Consider the following 19,262-nt stretch of genomic DNA (forward strand, 5'->3'; position numbering starts at 1 on the left):
TTAGTCCATCATGCATTATCTCAGTGAAGCCCTTCCTTCTATATCCTGTCCCAACTCAACCCTTCAGAGTAATCACCCTTCTGTGAGCTTCAACAGACCTGAGACATACTTCTTTAACTGTTTTAGAAACACTTATGGTCTGGAATAAAAAGGGTAAACAGCTCTAACCAACTGTGAACTCCTTGAACGTTGAGTCCCTATCCAATATTCTATTACTATAACACAACTTCTGCTCATGAATGACTGTGGTCAAGTTACTTGTACATTAACATCAGTTTCACGTAAACCATAAAAGGGGGGTAGCCCTTACTAATCTCATGGGGTTGAGAGAATTAAATAAGAGAATATGGATGAAATGCCAAGCAATTTCTGCAATAGTTGGCACTCTATATAGCAGTCATATAAATATTACTGAACCAGCTTTGCCATCCATGGGGGGAAAAAAAAGGATCAAGATTACTTCCATTACAATGAAAAGAATGAGGGCAACTATCATTGTATTACAAGTAATGAAAAATGAAAATTATTAAGGTGGCACAGGTAGGGGATAATTCTTTTCCAAATATGGTGCTAGATCAACTGGATATCAATATGGTAAAACATGTATCTATCTCACAACACACATAAAATTAATTTCAAATGGATTATCTTAATATAAAAGGTAAAACAACAGAGCTTCTAGAGTACATGAGAAATTCTACATGACCATAGGATAGGGCAAAATTTTCTCAAACAGGTCAAAAAAGCACCCCATATAAAGGGAAGGTATTGATAAATGGAATTACATAAAATATTAAGAATGTTTTAATTAAAAAAACACCCTTAACAGAGTGTAAAGGCAAGCTACAGAGGGAAGACACTGTAATACACATTGTAATACATATGTCTGACAAAGGACTAAATCCAGACTATATGAACCATGTCTACAAATCATAAGAAGACAAGACAACCCAACAGAAAAACAAGCAAAAGATTTGAATAGACTCTTCACAAAAGAGTAAATTCAAATGGGCTTGTAAACATTAAAAACAAAAAAAAAGATATTCAAAATGTGGTCCATGGACTCCTGGTGGGTTCCTGAGACACTCACTTCAGAGGGTCCACGAGGTCAAAACTATTTCATCTTAAAAACTATTTGCTTTCTTCACTGTGTTGATATTTTTACTGATGGTACAAAAGCAATGATGAGGACTTCCCTGGTGGTCCAGTGGTTGAGAATCCACATGCCAGTGCAGGGGACAGGGGTTTGATCCCTGATCCAGAAAGATTCCACATGCCTCAGAGCAACTAAACCCGTATGCTGCAACTCCTGAGCCTGTATGTCACAACTACTGAAGCCTGCACACTCTAGAGCCCGTACTCTGCAACAAGAGACACCACTGCATAGAGAAGCCTGTGAATAGCAAGGAAGAGCAGACCTTGGCACAACTAGAGAAAAGCCCACTTGCAGCAACTAAAACCCAGTGCAGACAAAAATAAACAAATTAAAAAAAAGAAACAAAAACAAAAGTATCAGTGAGTAACTAGCAGTCATGGTAATCTGACTCACCAGCCACTCCAACTATCTACCCCCCCATCCATTTTCCCATCAAAATGTCCTTAAAGAAGGTGGTAAAAATTACCAAGTGTTCTAAAGTCTCAATCTTTGAGTACACTTCTTTTTAATATCCTGTGTGATGAAATAGGAAATATTCATAAAGCACTTTTGCTGCATGTAGAAATACAATGGCTGTTTTGTGCAGCTAAGCTGCTAGCTAAAGTAGCCATTTTTTCATGGAAAACTATTTTTACATAAAATGACAAACCAAGGCTATTCAGATTGGGCTACACAGTAGACACTTTCTTGAAAACCATAGAACCTGTTACTTCAAGGAAAATAACTGACAGTATATGTTCCCAATGATAAAATTCAAGCTTTCAAGAAAATTAGCAATTTGGAAATTTGTATTCACCACTAGGAGAAGGAAATGGCAACCTACTCCAATGTTCTTGCCTGGAAAATCCCATGGACAGGGATACAGTTCGTGGGGTTGCAAGAGTTGGACACAACTTAGCGACTAAATCACCACCACCATTCATCACTAACTTGATGGGTTCCCGATACAGATGCTGATGAGATTAGTAATACTGATGAATATGATTTTTTAGATATTGTGTAATAAAATTTGTCAATGTTTCGTGGATCAGCACATACCAGTGAACCAGCATTTTCCAAACAACTAATACATGACCTTCCAACAGCATGCACTGGTAAAAGATCCATTAAAAGGACATGATAGACCAGTGGATTTTAATGTAATAACGTACAAAAAGTTCACTGATGTGAATTCAAATTTTACATTGGAACTAACCCTTTGTGAAAATTAATGGAGAGAGAAACCTAACTAAAATAGAATGAGGAGGCCAGAAGGGATAGCTTTCAAGCAGGTATCACTGGACATCAACACAGACTCCAGTAAGAAGAGAATATCTTCCATTTCCTGCAGGAAGTAACACTATCTTACTACTTTCAGTGGAGGAAGAGAGATTTTCTCCTTGCTGGTAACAGCTCAGGTAATGAGAGAGTGCCACAACTTGGCCAATGAAAAGCCATTATACTATAAGCTCCCAGTTTCTTCCAACAGACTTCTGATTTATAACAGCCCCAAGGAAGGGACAAATAGATTTAAGGGACTAAATCTGATAGACAGAGTGCCTGATGAACTATGGATGGTGGTTCATGACATTGTACAGGAGACAGGGATCAAGACCATCCCCAAAAAGAAATGCAAAGAAGCAAAATGGCTGTCTGAGGAGGCCTTACAAAAAACTGTGAAAAGAAGAGATGCCAACAGCAAAGGAGAAAAGGAAAGATATACGCATTTGAATGCAGAGTTCCAAAAAATAGCAAGGAGGGATAAGAAAGCCTTCCTCAGTGATCAGTGTAAGGAAACAGAGGAAAAGAATGGGAATTATCAAGAAATGGGAAAAAGCAAGAAAATTAGAGATACCAAGGGACCATTTCATGCAAACATGGGCACAATAAAGGACAGAAATGGTATGGACCTAACAGAAGCAGAAGATAGTAAGACAGGTAGCAAGAATACACAGAAGAACTGTACAAAAAAGATCTTCATGACCCAGATAATCACAATGGTGTGATCACTCACCTAGAGCCAGACATCCTGGAATGTGAAGTCAAGAGAGCTTTAGGAAGCATCACTTCAAACAAAGGTAGGGGAGGTGATGAAATTCCAGTGGACCTACTTCAAATCCTAAAAGATGATGCTGTGAAAGTGCTGCACTCAATATGCCAGCAAATTTGGAAAACTCAGCAGTTGCCACAGGACTGGAAAAGGTCAGTTTTCATTCCAATCCCTAAGAAAGGCAATGACAAAGAATGCTCAAACTACCACACAATTGCACTCATCACACACGCTAGTAAAGTAATGCTCAAAATTCTCCAAGCCTGGCTTGGAGAATATGTGAACCATGAACTTCCAAATGTTCAAGCAGGTTTTAGAAAAGACAGAGAACCAGAGATCAAATTGCCAACATCTCATGGATCATCAAAAAAGCAAGAGAGTTCCAGAAAAACATCTATTTCTGCTTTATTGATTATGCCAAAGCCTTTGACTGTGTGGATCACAACAAACTGTGGAACATTCTTAAAGAGATGGGAATACCAGACCACCTGACCTGCCTCCTGAGAAATCTGTATGCAGTCAAGAAGCAACAGTTAGAACTGGAGATGGAGAAACATACTGGTTCCAAATAGGAAAAGGAGTACATCAAGGCTTTATACTGTCACTCTGCTTACTTAACTTATACGCAGAGTACATCATGAGAAATGCTGGGCTGGAAGAAGCACAAACTGGAATCAAGACTGCCGGGAGAAATATCAATAACCTCAGATAGGCAGATAACACCACCCGTATGGCAGAAAGTCAAGAAGAACTAGAGAGCCTCTTGATGAAAGGGAAAGAGGAGAGTGAAAAAGTCGGCTTGAAGCTCAACATTCAGAAAACTAAAATCATGGCATTTGGTCCCATCACTTCATGGCAAGCAGATGGGGAAACAGTGGAAACAGTGACAGACTTTATTTTTGGGGGCTCCAAAAATCACTGTAGATGGTGACTGCAGTGATGAAATTAGAAGATGCTTGCTCCTTGGAAGAAAAGCTATGACCAACCTAGACAGCATGTTAAAAAGCAAAGACATTACTTTGCCAACAAAGGTCCATCTAGTCAAGGCTATGGTTTTTACAGTAGTCATGGATGGATGGGAGAGCTGGACTATAAAGAAAGCTGAGCACGGAAGAATTGATTCTTTTGAACTGTGCTGTTGGAAAAGACTCCTCAGAGCCCCCTGGACTGCAAGGAGATCCAACCAGTCCATCCTAAAGGAAATCAGTCCTGAGTGTTCATTGGATGGACTGATGTTGAAGTTGAAACTCCAATACTTTGGCCACCTGATGCGAAGAGTTGACCCACTGGAAAAGATCCCAATGCTGGGAAAGAGTGAAGGCGGGAGGAGAAGGGGACGACAGAGCATGAGATGGTTGGACAGCATCACCAACTCAATGGAGATGAGTCTGGGTAAACTCCGGGAGTTAGTGATGGACAGGGAGGCCTGGCATGCTTCAGTCCATGGGGTCGCAAGGAGTCAGACACAACTGAGCGACTGAACTGAACTACCAACTTCCCCTTATTCTCTCTAAATGGGTCTTCCAGGTGGCTCAGCAGTAAAGAATTTGTCTTCAAAGCAGGAGACCTAGTTTCGATCCCTGTGTCAGGAAGATCCCCTGAAGACAGGAATGATTACCCACTCCAGTATTCTTGCCTGGAGAATTCCATGGACAGCAAAGCCTGGCAGGCTACAGTTCATGGGGTCACAAAAAGTCAGACACAACTGAGCAATTAACACTTTCACTTATTGTTTTAGGTTCACACCTTAAAGAAACTATCACTTATCAAGTTTTAGTGTAATACAAAATAGAAAATGCACAATTATTTGAAAATTACTAAACTACTCCTCTCTTTTCCAACAACTTATTTATATTAAGGCTTAAAGATAAACATTATCAGCTACAGACTTAATACAGAAGCAGAAATGAGAATCTAGCTGATTTCTATGCCAGATATTAAGAAGATCTGAAACAATGAAAACAATGTCACTCTCTCATTAAGTTTTTGATTTGGAAAATATTTTCATAAAATTTGTTATTTAGGTTAACACACAAGAGGTTTATTATTTTTTAATGAATAAATGTATATTTAAATTTTAATTTATAATTAAAATATTTTGGCTATAATTTATAATACAGTAAAAACTGACAGATATAACTCAAAACACATCCTTTGGGTTCCTAAGTAACTTGGGGGTGTCAGGCGAGTGTATACTCCTCGGTTCTTTGTCTCATCACAACAAAAATTTGAAGTGACGGACATTAAAGCGGCCTTGGCAGGTCACAGCTCTCGGAGGACGGACCGTGTTACAGCTCTTAAATAAATCAGTTTTACAGCTCAGTGTTACAGCTCTATTTTATTTAGATAATAGCAGGAAAATCCACCTTTGAGGCATGAGGGCACGTCGATCCAAAGACGCAAAGAGAAGAGCGCCCCATCACGCGGGGGGGGGGAGGGAGAGAGAGAGAGAGAGAGAGAAGGGCTTTGGAGAGAGAAGGGCTTTGGCTCCTTTGGCTCCTCTTTTTATAGGTTTCTCTGTCCCTGGGCCTGTCTTATGTAAATTGGGCCAGCCAGGAGTGTTGTTTGTTTTACCTGAGGTTCTCACTTGGTCCTCGAAACCTTCCTTTGTTCTATTTTTGCGGGCTTTTCCCTTCCATGTCTTTTAGCCACCGCCATTCTGGACTCCTTATCCCTATTCTAACTACCTAACAGGGGCATGCAAGGGAGTTTCTGAGACAAAAAAGTTTGAGATCTGCCAGCATAGGAAATGTAACTTCAGGAAATAAAAATTTTATTACACAGATGTTCATAGTATACTATTTCAAATGAAAAATTGGACATTCTTGAAATACCCAATGAAGACTAGGCAAATTATAGCATGTATCAGTAGAATAAAATATCAGATACTAAAAAAAATACATTTATCACTTTAGTAAATAAAACATAAAATTTAAAAAAATGTGGAACACAAATATTGGGAATATTTAAAAAATATGTAAAGATACAGACTGACTGGGATTAAAAAATGAATTTTGAATGACATAAGAGCTTTATATGCAAGGATTTAGTTTTCGTAAAGCTGGCTAAACACAGGAAAAATTGAATTTTCAAAACAGAGAATAAGATTTGGGGCATACAATTTCCTGACTGAGGACAGATGGAGCAAAAGGACATGGGTTAGAATCAAAATGACAACAAAAAAGTTAGGCTTAGATTAAAAAAAATTTCCCTCACAGATGGGCTGTTTTCAGTAATTCTTCCGAGAGATCTCAGCAGAACAGACCTACTTTGCATCTTCAATTCTCCATTGTAATGGAATGTCCTCTCCCTCTATGCCAGCATCACACCAGCAAACCAGTATCCTCTGACAAGCTCTGGACACACATGTCACCACACACTTACTGAAGCAAGACATCTCAACTTCAGTTTGCATTTGGCAGTTTCCAGGTGTGGGACAGGCAACGTGGTATGCTGGTATGGAAGTTCGGGTGAAGACACAGAACAGTGTGCTATGCAGTGGGGCAGAGGCTGTTGTTTCCTGCTCAGAACAGAACCCAAGGCTGTTCAGGGATACGGTTAATTAACAACCCGCAGCAGTCCAATGGGTCCTCTGCTGACCCATTCTTTCCCTTCTTCCTGCCCTCAGGCCCTACCCTTAAAACTGGCATTGGTGGAAAAAAGAGTGCCTACTTGCCCAAAAACAAGGCGGTGATGGGGCTCTCACAAAGAAGTTGTTTTTATAGCCATCTGTGCTGACAGGGGAAGGTGGCTCGCAGTGGGTGGGTGTGGAGGGAGAAGGGGATGACAGAGGCAAGACCCATCAATTCGCTTGTGGCTGACAAAAAGCCTCCTAAACATTCCGCCTCTTCTTCCAGTTCAGTGTCCTAGTCCTAGACAATTAGCTTGCTTGAGAAAGATCTCACTGGAGGGAGAGGTAGGGGATACATTTTTTTCCAAATCAGTGTGCACTCACTACACTGAACTTGTACACAAACCGATTACATGAATTAAAACTGAAGAGTGCAATGGGGAAAGCATAAGCTTCTGAGTCCCATGTAGGGGCAAAGCTCAATTCTCACCATCTCAGTTAGATAATTTTGGGAAGTTATGCTGCCTCCCCTTAACCATTGTCTTCTTCTCTGTAAAAGCAGGGATGCCACTGATCTCCATGTAGGATTGTCTGGAAGATGAGCAACCATAAATGAAAACACTGGAGATGGCAGTCAACACATGGTGGACAGCCAAGAAATAGCACTTTTTCCTACCCTAGGTTAAGTGGTGGCCATTGTGAGGAACATGTCCTCACGATGGAAACAATGTCCATAGAGGTCCTGGGCTAAATGCAGTTGCCCAGCATACCCTCTGGGTCGATACTCTCACACCTAAGTGGCTCCACAGCATCAAATCCTTTTCTCAGAGGAATAGGCTATGTTATTTTAAAAAAATAAAAGAAGGTTCTCTCTTCCAGGGGACCATCTAGTCATTACACCTTCAGTGTTGTTCTTATCTCTGCCTGCTACCTGAGTTAAGATTCATGAAATATTTCTTGAACATCTACTATATTCTGAGCAATGAGCTCAAGATGACATCTATCATCATATTCCTGAGACAGGTACAATAATTCCCAAGTTGCCCATGAGAAAACCAAGGCTAACTGTGCTGAGACAGGCAAAGCTACAGGGCCAGGGTTGGAACCCAGCTGATCAACCTGCAAAGCCTGTATTTCTAACTGCCATATGATACTCTCTCCTTGACATGTGAGGTGGGTGAGGTGGCAGAAAGAAGGGAAAGAAGTCCCTTCTGCTAAAAGTGGTACACAGGAGTGATAAGTCTTGGCCCTCTGCCTCACCCCTTCCAATCCACCAGGATCCTTAGCAAAGACACCACTGCCATCTGTCAGTATTCTTCAATGATTTACAACTGTCCACTGGGGAGATTCAGGTACATCAGGTATGCCTGGCATCAGGGTGCTTGCAAAATCTAGTCTTATCCTTCAGAGCTATTATATCCTAGGATTCTGACATGAACTCTTTCTCAAACCAAAATTCAGAGATAACCCCATGCTTTCAGACCTTGATGCCACTGGACTGCTGGTCTCACAGCCTGGAACAACCTTCCCAGAAAGGAATCTGAGAAAATAATCCTGACATATGAAAAGGTAAAAAGAAAAGGAGCCTGAGGAACACTTCTCCTCTTCCCCATGAACACACAGCTCAGGCAGCAACCCCCAAGAAGCCTTTCCTAGGCCACTGATGGAGGATCTCTGTGATAATCCCTGATAACCTGGCAGTTATATAAACTCTCATTTACTCACCTGTCTCCCATACTAGAGGGACAGCACATGCCTCCAAAGTACAGGCCCAGGCCCAGGGATCCCTGAACTCAGAGTGAAACATTTGCTGGATAGAGAACTCATCAAAAATGTGAAGATATAGGTCTAGGTGATAGAGATACAAAGGGTGAAAAAGGAGGGTAAAGGGGATATGCACTTGAAAAACGCCAATAATCTTGGAATTAGAGAAAAATAACCACATGGTACGGATCTAACAGAAGCAGAAGATATTAAGAAGAGGTAGCAAGAATATACAGAAGAACTATACAAAAGAGATCTTCACGACCCAGATAATCAAGATGGTATGATCACTCACCTAGAGCCAACATCCTGGAATGTGAAGCCAAGTGGGCCTTAGGAAGCATCACTACAAACAAAGCTAGTGGAGGTGATGGAATTCCAGTGGACCTACTTCAAATCCTGAAAGATGATGCTGTGAAAGTGCTGCACTCAATATGCCAGCAAATTTGGAAAACTCAGCAGTGGCCACAGGACTGAAAAGGTCAGTTTTCAATACAATCCCAAAGAAAAGCAATGACAAAGAATGCTCAAACTACCACACAATTGCACTGATCTCACACGCTAGCAAAGTAATGCTCAAAATTCTCCAAGACAGGCTTCAACAGTACATGAACCAAGAACTTCCAAATGTTCAAACTGGTTTTAGAAAAGGCAGAGGAACCAGAGATCAAATTGCCAAAATCCGCTGGATCATTGAAAAAGCAAGAGAGTTCCAGAAAAATATCTATTTCTGCTTTACTGATTATGCCAAAGCCTTTGACTGTGTGGATCACAACAAACTGAAAAATTTGTAAAAGAGATGGGAATACCAGACCACCTGACCTGCCTTTTGATAAATCTGTATGCAGGTCAAGAAGCAACAGTTAGAACTGGACATGGAACAAGACTGGTTCCAAATTGGGAAAGGAGTACGTCAAGGCTGTATATTATTACCCTGCTTATTTAACTTATACGCAGAGTACATCATGAGAAACGCTGGGCTGGATGAAGCACAAGCTGGAATCAAGATTGCCGGGAGAAATATCAATAACCTCGGATATGCAGATGATACCACCCTTAAGGCAGAAAGTGAAGAAGAACTAAAGAGCCTCTTAATGAAAGTGAAAGAGGAGAGTGAAAAAGTTGGCTTATAACTCAACATTCAGAAAACTAAGATCATGGCATCTGGTCCTATCACTTCATGGCAAATAGATGGGGAAAGTAAAAACATGGACAGACTTTAGTTCTGTGGGCTCCAGCATCACTGCAGATGGTGACCTCAGCCATGAAATTAAAAGACGCTTGCTCCTTGGAAGAAAGTTATGACTAACCTAGACTGTTTATTAAAAAGCGGAGACATTACTTTGCCAACAAAGGTTCATCTAGTCAAAGCTATGGTTTTTCCAGTAGTCATGGATGGATGTGAGTTGGACTATAAAGAAAGCTGAGCACAGAAGAATTGATTCTTTTGAACTGTGCTGTTCTCTTGAGAGTCCCTTGGACTACAAGGAGATCCAACCAGTCCATCCTAAAGGAAATCAGTCCTGAATATTCATTGGAAGGACTGATGCTGAAGCTGAATTTCCAATACTTTGGCCACCTGATGCAAAGAGTTGACCCACTGGAAAAGACCCTGATGCTGGGAAAGATTGAAGGCGGGAGAAGGGACAACAGAGCATGAGATGGCTGGATGGCATCACGGACTCAACGGAGATGAGTTTGGGTAAACTCTGGGAGTTCATGATGGACTGGGAGGCCTGGCATGCTTCAGTCCATGGGGTCGCAAAGAGTCAGACAGAACTCAGTGACTGAACAACAACATTGTTCTACTGACCTATGAGTCTGTCCATCTAATGTAGCTATATAATAAGCCTGAACACTGGGTATAGTGATCTCTCCTACTTTATTTATTTTCAAAATTATTTTTAGCTACTCCAAACTCCTTTGCCTTTCCGTATAAATTATGGAATAATTTTGCTCTATCTTCAGAAGTTTTTGTTGGGATTTTGATAGGAATTGCATTAAACTACTGTATCAATTTGTGGAGTACTTGACATCTTTGGTGCAGGAGGAAAGAATCCGCCTGCAAATGCAGGAGACACAAGAGATGCAGGTTCAACCCCTGGGTTGAGAAGATCCTCTGGAGTAGAAAATGGCAACCCACTCCAGTATTCTTGCCTGGAAAATTCCATAGATGGAAGAGACTGGAGGGCTACAATCCATGGGGTGGCAGAGTCAGACACGACTGAGCCACTAACACACAGAGGGTTATCAATTTGTGGAGTATTTGACATTTTTACTATGTTGAGTCTTCCATTCATGAACATGTGATGCTTCTCCATTTATTTAGGTCTTCTTTGATTATAGTTTTCAGCATAAAAGTCTGAAATGTTTTGTTAGATTTACACCTAAGTATTTTTTTCAGTAATTCTAAATGGTGGCCTGTGCTGTGCTTAAGTTGTTCAGTTGTGTCCGACTCTGCGACCCCACGGACTGCAGCCTGCCAGGCTCCTCTGTACATGGGGATTCTCCAGGCAAGAGTACTGGAGTGGGTTGCCATGCCCTCCTCCAGGGAATCTTCTAAACCTAGGGATCAAACCCAGGTCTCCCACACTGTAGGTGGATTCTTTACCAGCTGAGCTAAAAGCTATTATATTGTATCTTAAATGTCTATTTCCATGTGTTTATTGCTAATACAGTGAAACATAGTTGACTTTTGGATGTTGAGCGGGCATCCTACAACCTTACTAGGCTCATAATATTCTTTTTCTGGTAGATTCCTTGAGATTTTCCATGTAGACTATTACGTGAACTATGAATGTAAACTTTTATTTCTTCCTTTCTTATCTGTATGCCTTTTCTTTTTCTTGTCTTAATGTGGTGGCAAAATTTTCAGTACTATGCTGAGTAAGACTTGTGAGAGTGGATATCCTTGCCTTGTTTCTTAGGGGGAAAGACTTCAGTAACTAATTTTAAACAAATTCCTTTTGCTAGTATAATGTTGGTCTCACAAAATATTGTTTAGGTTATTACCAAACCACTCTCCAGTTGAAGGGAAAATACAAAATCTCAAACATGGGCGATTACTATCAGTTCTCTTATAGTCTGATCTTAGGAGCCTTATTTCAATTGTTATATATTCATGTTTCCAAATAAGACAAAGCTAGGACCTTTTAAAATTTTTCTGCAGCTTTACTGAGATATTTTTATGTATCACAAAATTCAGCCTGTTAACATATTGGTTCTTAGATGTTTACAGAAAGTGCAACTACTCTAATTCTTAGAATATTTTCTGCACCCTAAAAAAACACCCTGTACTCATCAGCAGTCATTTCCCATTCATGCTCTTTAATCCTTCCATCTCACCTCCTGGCAACCAAATAATCTACTTTCTGTTTCTGTGGATCTGCCTATTCTTGACATTTCAAATAAACGGCTTTTTTCACTTAGCAGAATGTTTTCAAGGTTCATACATGCTGTGATGTGTATCAGTACTTCATTTTTTATTGCTGAAACACTCACTGTATGCATATATCACATTTATCCATTCATCAGTTGATGGACATTTAGGCTGTTTCCATTTTTAGGCTATTATAAGTAATGCTGCTATGAACATTCTTGTACAAAAGCTGTACATGAAGATGTGCAGAAACAAGTAGTTTATCATTGTAGTATGGATTTCCGTTTTTTTCACATGTTTATGGGCCGCCTGTACACCTTCCTTCGGGAAATGTCTATTCAAATCCTTTAACATTTTTGAAATTGGGTTGCCTTTTTATTACTGAGATATGAAAGTTCTCTATGTATCTATGTTACAAGTCTCTTGTCAGACATGTGATTTGTAAATGCTGTCAAATTCAAGATAACCCCACATACAAGTACATATATCTTTTCTAGTGTAATTATGCTCAGGCATCTACACAATGAAACAAACGTTATCTTATCATTATTTACTATTTATTTCTCATTTATATTATACTTTACCCCTTTTGCAATTGTGCATTTGGTAAGTTAGATTATCTATGAACTTCATTTTCAGAGAGTAAAGGAGATTTCAGAGAATATTTGTTTTGATATGGGAAGTAAATCTGAGAGAGCTGAGAATTACTATCCACTTAATAAGATCTAAAAGTATTCCCCAATTTGACTGCTCTCTAGGGCTTATCCTTAAACCTTGTCAACATATTCTGGTTACATCACAGCAGAGCACTGGGCTACAGTGAGGACACTTGAACCCGTAGCTCCTGCTCTGTCTCTCTATTACTGGCTGGTGACCTTAGGCAAGTCATCTTAAATAAGGGGTTTAGATCAGACAAGCTGTTCCCAACCTTTCAAAACTTTTTATCAATTTCCACTTTCCCCACAGAAACCAGTATTTCCAAAAATTGTCAGAGAGACTTGCCAATTATTACTTATTATAATAAATCTCCCATTTATTTAATTAATCAAAGGTATACAACTGCAACACAGAGTGTTAACAATGGCAGTTAACACTTATTGAGTGCTTATTATGGCTGCACAGTGAGCCCTCCCTCCCAACCCTGCCAAGCCCACCATTACTACCGCACTGTGGGCTCCAAACTGGAAAGTGCCCTCTCAGCTAGAGACTAAGGTGTCCCTGCTCCTTGTCTTCCCTCAGAGCAGAAGTCTCCAGTCCTAAATACTGCCATCCCAATCTGCAAAGATCTTAGATGTGACTTGCTCAGACCTCATGCTGTTTTGGAAAAGTTTTCACGATGTCAAAGAGATCGGGGGCTACAATGAAGTGAAATGCAAAGAAAGGGAACACTGAAACGACATCCCCTCCAGGAACCTCCAGTATTTCTGCATCTTTGCATTTTCCCCAAAAGCCTGACACATAGTCCTGTACAAATAGCTCTGGAATGAATAACTGAACCAGCTGGGCAGCAACTCTGTGGAGTACTACACGCACGCCTCAGAGGCACTGACCCTTGGGCAAGTCAGAGGCTCTGTGTAGCCTCTAAAAAAGATACATGCAACTTTAGTGTGACCAGCAGCAGTACAAGAACTCACTGCTCCACTCAGATCTCCACTTCCTGTCTCTGAATACCAAGACTCTCGACAATTCTGCTGAAGAGATGTGGGGGGTCCAGAGAGGGGTCAAGCAGGACGGTCACAGACAGAATCCATCTAGAGAAGCTGGGGCTGCCCTCTGCGGGCTGCGTACTCACCAGGTAGGCTGTCGGCTCGTGTGTGGGTGTTGTGGGTGAATCCGGAGTGGGTCCACCTCTCTGGCAGTGGCAGGGGGAAACTCCCGGTGGGGACTTAGATTGGCCTTTTCCCACTGCTCATGAATAGGTGTAATAATCCCAGAGATAATGCGAGACCGAAGCTCCTCGCTGTTCTTGTAGACCCTGAAGAAAGGAGACGAGGCGTCAGCGGCTTTCAGCTGGTTGGTAGCCCTGCGCACAGTACTCTGGTGGTGGTGGCGGCGGCGGCGACAATGGCGGCGACGGCCCTGATAGCGTTTGGACTGTTCGCAAGGGTGGGAACAGGCCGCCCGGCGGACCTGGGTAAGGGGGGCAATAGCCCGGTGTTGTCTCCGAGATTTGGGCCTAAGCTTCTTAGGCATCTGAGTTGCCCCTTCTCGTTTACCACCCCATTAGAAAGAGGTGAGGGTGTAGGGGCACAGGGCCTTGACTCCTCTGGGCCCAGCCCACCCCACCCTGCGCTCAGCCTCATTGTGTGTTCATCACATGTCATGGGAAGAGTCATGGAAGGCAAAGGCTCCATGGGAAGGATAACCAGGTTCCTGGCCCAAGTAGGCAGGGCTCTGGGGCTTAATGTCCAATTCTGTCACTAACTCAGAGGCCCTTGGAAGGCTGCTCTAGGCCTCTTTTTCTCTGTCTGTGAGAGAAAAACAATGTGAGCTATCGCTGAAGTGTTAAGGCAGAGTGAGGTAGCAGGGAGTGAGCAAGAACTCTGTGGAGTTCCTAAAAATCTGTCATTTTAAAATGAGTCATATCCTGAGTCAAAAAACAAATCTTATAAACCAGGGACACAGAAAATAGACTGGTGGTTGCCAATGGGAGGAAGTGGAAGAGGACCGAACTGGGAGTTTGGGATTAGCAGATGCAAACTGGTATATACAGAATGAATAAACAAGAAGGTCCTACTGTGTAGCACAGGGAACTACATTCAATACCTTGTGATAAACCATAACGGAAAAGAATATGATATAAAATGTCTACATTGTATAACTGAGTTACTCTGCTATACAGCAGTAATCAACACAATACTGTAAATCAACTATACTTCAATAAAAAAAATTAAAGAAAAAAAAGCAAACCTCATAAATGTAAATCAAAACCTGAAGGAAAACAGATGTCTTTACTGGAGAGAAAGGTGGCAAATACTGTCATAATCAAGTGATCAAATTGAACAAAATCAACAAGACAGATGTCATGTGCCTGACATGAAACACTTAGAAGAACATAGCCTCACTTACATAGAGTTCTTGTTGAAAATGTCCAACCTGAATCAAATGATAAGGAAACAATCTGAGTGTTCTATACAACTGACCTCAAGTCTTTAAAAATAGCAATGCTAAGAAAGATAGAAGTCTAGGAAACTTCTAGATTTAAAGGTAATTGAAAAGACATGAAAATAAACACAACGTGTGATATTTGGCTGGGTTAAAAAACACAAAAACCTCAAATTGAAAACTACTAGACTATCCAGAAAGGACACTCCTTGAATGACTGTAGAAACCTGAACACTGACTGTGTGCTAAATGACATTAATGTATCAAAGCTAAGCTTCCTGAGTGTGGTAACTGCCTTAAGGTTATACAGGAGGACGTCTATGTAAGAAAGAGGATATACATGCTGAAATATTTAGGGTTTAAGGTTCATAAAGTCTGGAAATAATTCTCAGATGGCTCAAGAACAAAAAAGCATACAGAAAAAGTAAGTAAATGCAGCAAAACATTAAAAACTGGTGAACCTAGGTGGTGGGTATATGGGTGTTCATTGTATTATTTTTGCAAACTCTCTTCTGAGGGGTTGCAAATTTCAAAATAAAAAGTCAAGATAATGAGAAGACAAGTTAGACTCCAAGAAAATATTTGCAAAACACATATATTAATGTGTTTAATGACTAATGTTTAATTACATTAATCACATTAATGTTTAATGTGATTAATAACTGTTATCCAAAATATACAAAGAACTCCTAAAACTCAACCTTAAGAAAGCAACTCGATTAAAAAATGAATCAAAGACCTGAACAGATACCTCACCAAAGAAAATGCACAGACAACAGAAAAGCATATGAAAAGATACTCAACATCATACGTCATCAGGGAACTGCAAATGAAAACAAAAATGAGATACCACTACACAGCTGTTAGAATGGCCAAAATGTGAAACACTGACAAGGATGCAGATCAATAGGAACTCTCCTTTACTGCTGGTGGGAAAGTAGAATAGTATAGCTACTGAGGAAGACAGTGTAGCAGTTTCTTACAAAAGTAAACACACCCCAACACCACCAAGAATGGAATCTGGGTGATAATGTGTGTCAGCATAGGTTCGTCAACTATAACTAAGGCACCACTCTGTTGCAGGACCCTGAGAGTGCGGGACAAGAGGGAGGTCCCAGGGAATTTGCTACACTTACTGCTCAATTTTGTTGTGAACCTAAAACTGCTATGAAAAATAAAGTCCATTAAAAAAAACAGGGGAATGAAGTGTACCAGAGTAGCTACACTTTATCCTAAGAGCTCACTGGCCTGGCCCCATCTCTACCCCGCAGACTTATGGTCTCTTGGTCGCATCATTTTATTTCACAGGGCATTTCCCACATGAATCTTCTCTTCAAATAAATTAAAAACAGAAAAGAATTGAGTGCCCAGGAGAGAAAGATCCTTCTGTTAACCTTCTTCCATTTTCTAACACCTCAAGTCCATTCCTTATGTCTGTCTGGCCATTGGTTCTCTCTTCTTTTTTCCTAGGCAAAAGCCATTGCTTAGAAATACCTGTGGAAGTCAACCAGATGTTCTGAATCGATATAATCATTCAAGTTCAGGGTCAAATCTGACACTTGCTGTGAGCCATGTTCCTAGAAAAATGAAAACAGAAAATGAGAGACTGGGGTATGTCTGGTCTAATGAGTGAGTAAGTGGGCGACTGGGGGGAGAAGAACAATTTTATATCCAACCTAAAGAAATACACATGGGCACCAAGAGACATATACAAGGACTGTTTGTAACAGATGAAATACACATTGAGCATTTGGGGACAACTCTGGATTTAGGAATAATGCCTTTCTGAGGCAGAGCCCAGAAAAGCCTACTTCCCAAGCTCTTTTGCAGCTTGAAAGCAAACATGTGAATGGGGTGCCAAATAGATGTACAACTTCAACTTGGCGGTGAGCAACATGGATAAACAGGCTGAGTAAGGAGCAGACATCTTGCCATTACGGGCAGCAGCAGAGGCATAGGGGCTACAACATCAGTGGCTCATGAGAAGGGGGCCCCTGGGTTGGCAGCCAGCCAGTACCTAATGCTCTGGGCTGACGGCAGCAGCACTGGTTTCCATAGCATGGTTTGGAGCAATGCCCTGGAAGCTTAGCCTTCAAACTGCTTTTCCAGCCCTTCCGAAAACTCAGTTATCCCAGTTCTTTTAATAAACCCGACTATTTAAATGAACCTAAGGGGATTTTGTTATTTCAAACTAAGAACCTTGAGCGATATAATATATAAGTGATCATCAAAAGGAAGAAGGGTAAATAAATTATTGTATTATGGAATACTACAAAGTGGTTAAAATGAGTACGGCATAGTCATTTGCATTGCCATGTAAAGACCTCCAAAACACATCAAGGTAAAAATGCAAAGTGCAGAACACTACAGACTGCATGATATCTTTATACAAATCCAGACAACCAGGCCAAACTTAAGAGAGTCACTGCCCTCAGGGTGCTTGAAGTCTATGTTATATAGACTACAGAACATTCTGCTATAGTGGCAGAATACAAAATATTATACCAAAGCATAAATGTAATTAACGAATTGCAAACCGTGTCAAGTACCAGGCAGGAAAATAAAATGATGAAGCAGAGGCATAATTTAGATCTTCCTGACAGACTAGAGGAAGCAGTCAGGACTGACTGAACTTTGTGAGTAACTGAGAAGAAAACAAGAGGGAGTCAGTCAGGCTAAAGGACTGTTACCTGTGTGAGGCAGCAAAGGTGGAGAGAAAGAGCTTTCCAGGAGGGAAAAAACGAGAAGGATAAAGGCTTCAAGGCAGCAGAGAGCTGTGAGCCATGCATGTCTAGAGAACTAAAAGCAGTCCCCTAGGGCTACAATAAGCTTTTTTTGTTTTCTCCCAAATTGTCCCTGAATGAATCTACCTTTAATTTACTTCACTATTCCTTTGTGATGGCAAGCACTTCCTTTTACAATAATAAGGAGTAGACATCTTTGAACACAAAGCATTTCTCCATTTAGGGTCCTGGCCTCAGAATAAGGTTCCAGAAGTAGGATCACTAGGTAAAGGCTTCACATACACCAAGGGCTCTTAAATGGGTTTCAAAAAGGCGATCCCAAGGTCCATTCCCAACATCAGACTCTTTATGACTACAGACTCACCAGCACATTGATGATCATGCTGTTCTCCACGGTGACAGCCTTCACGAGGAGCTTTCTGGACCCATCCTTGGACTCATATCGGAGGACATACAGGTCTTTATTACTGTTCCATTCCACTGGCAACAGCTCTGATTTCTTATCATTGGGACCTGGCTGAGAGGATACCAGAGAGGAGAAAGATCATGACTTCAGATCTGAAAAAAGGAAATTACAGATAATCTAATCCTGTTCCCTCACTTTACAGACGAGGACATGGAGGTCGGGAGAAGTAAAACGTCGAAGGTCCAACAGCAAGTGACAGGATCTGTGGTCTCTGGACTCCAGCTCCAGCGTTCCTCCCTCACTCCTGACTGCCTCTGTGACACAGCACTGGAACCTGTCAAGAAGCTACAGTCTTGGTTGAATAATCTCCTCTCCATCTCCCTGCCAAGAATAAGGCCAGTCATCTCAAGGAATACTGTGAAATTCTAAAGACAGTGTTTCTCAAAGTTTGGAATTTCGGCCAACTGCAAAGGCATCATGAAAGTAGTGACTAAAAATACAGATTCTAATGACACCTCTCTAGACTACTGTAGTTGTTTAACAAAAGTTATGAACAACTTTCAAACAAACACAAAATACAGCATATGTACAAGATAAAAAAAGAATAAAATGGACGACTAGGTATCTACAGCCAGCTTACAACAAAGAACATGGCTGAGTGGTGTACCCCTAATGAATCCCCCTCCTCTTCCCTGGTGGGTACTCACCAGTCTGTATTTTTAAACATTTCCTTATTTTTCCTTATAGTTGTGTTACTATACACAAATCCTAAAAATAAGTTGTTTCAAATGTTTTTGAGTTTTATATAAATGGCATCACTTTTGTCATTTTCATTCAATATTGTTTTGAGAGTTATCCATAACTATAGTTGATGCACAGTGCGTCCCATTGCTACATAGTTCACAGCCATATAATGCATCATTGTATGAATATGCTGCAAGGTACACTCACTTGATGGATATGTGGGGTGTTTCCAACTTATCTGTTACGCTATTATAAATAACGCTGCTATGAACATTCTTGTACACAGGGTAGCTCATACATCTCCTAGGTACACAGAAATGAACTTCTATAAAATATGTCTAGGGGAAGAACCTTTAATTTATAA

At 40.8% G+C, this 19,262-nt stretch overlaps 1 protein-coding gene across 1 annotated transcript in view; it reads right to left on the bottom strand.

Annotated features, from left to right (window-relative positions):
- Positions 1-19,262, bottom strand: part of PSMF1 (proteasome inhibitor subunit 1) — a 41,212-nt gene that overhangs the window by 17,615 nt on the left and 4,335 nt on the right. Inside the window, exons 2-4 of the mRNA XM_061126972.1 lie at positions 18,113-18,265; positions 16,499-16,581; positions 13,692-13,874 (exon numbers count right to left, since the gene is read on the bottom strand). Of these exons, the coding sequence (XP_060982955.1) occupies positions 13,692-13,874; positions 16,499-16,581; positions 18,113-18,265 (419 nt within the window). The remainder of the gene's footprint in view (positions 1-13,691; positions 13,875-16,498; positions 16,582-18,112; positions 18,266-19,262) is intronic.

Source organism: Dama dama, chromosome 23 (assembly GCF_033118175.1).
Source record: "Dama dama isolate Ldn47 chromosome 23, ASM3311817v1, whole genome shotgun sequence".
Classification (NCBI taxonomy): Eukaryota; Metazoa; Chordata; class Mammalia; order Artiodactyla; family Cervidae; genus Dama; species Dama dama.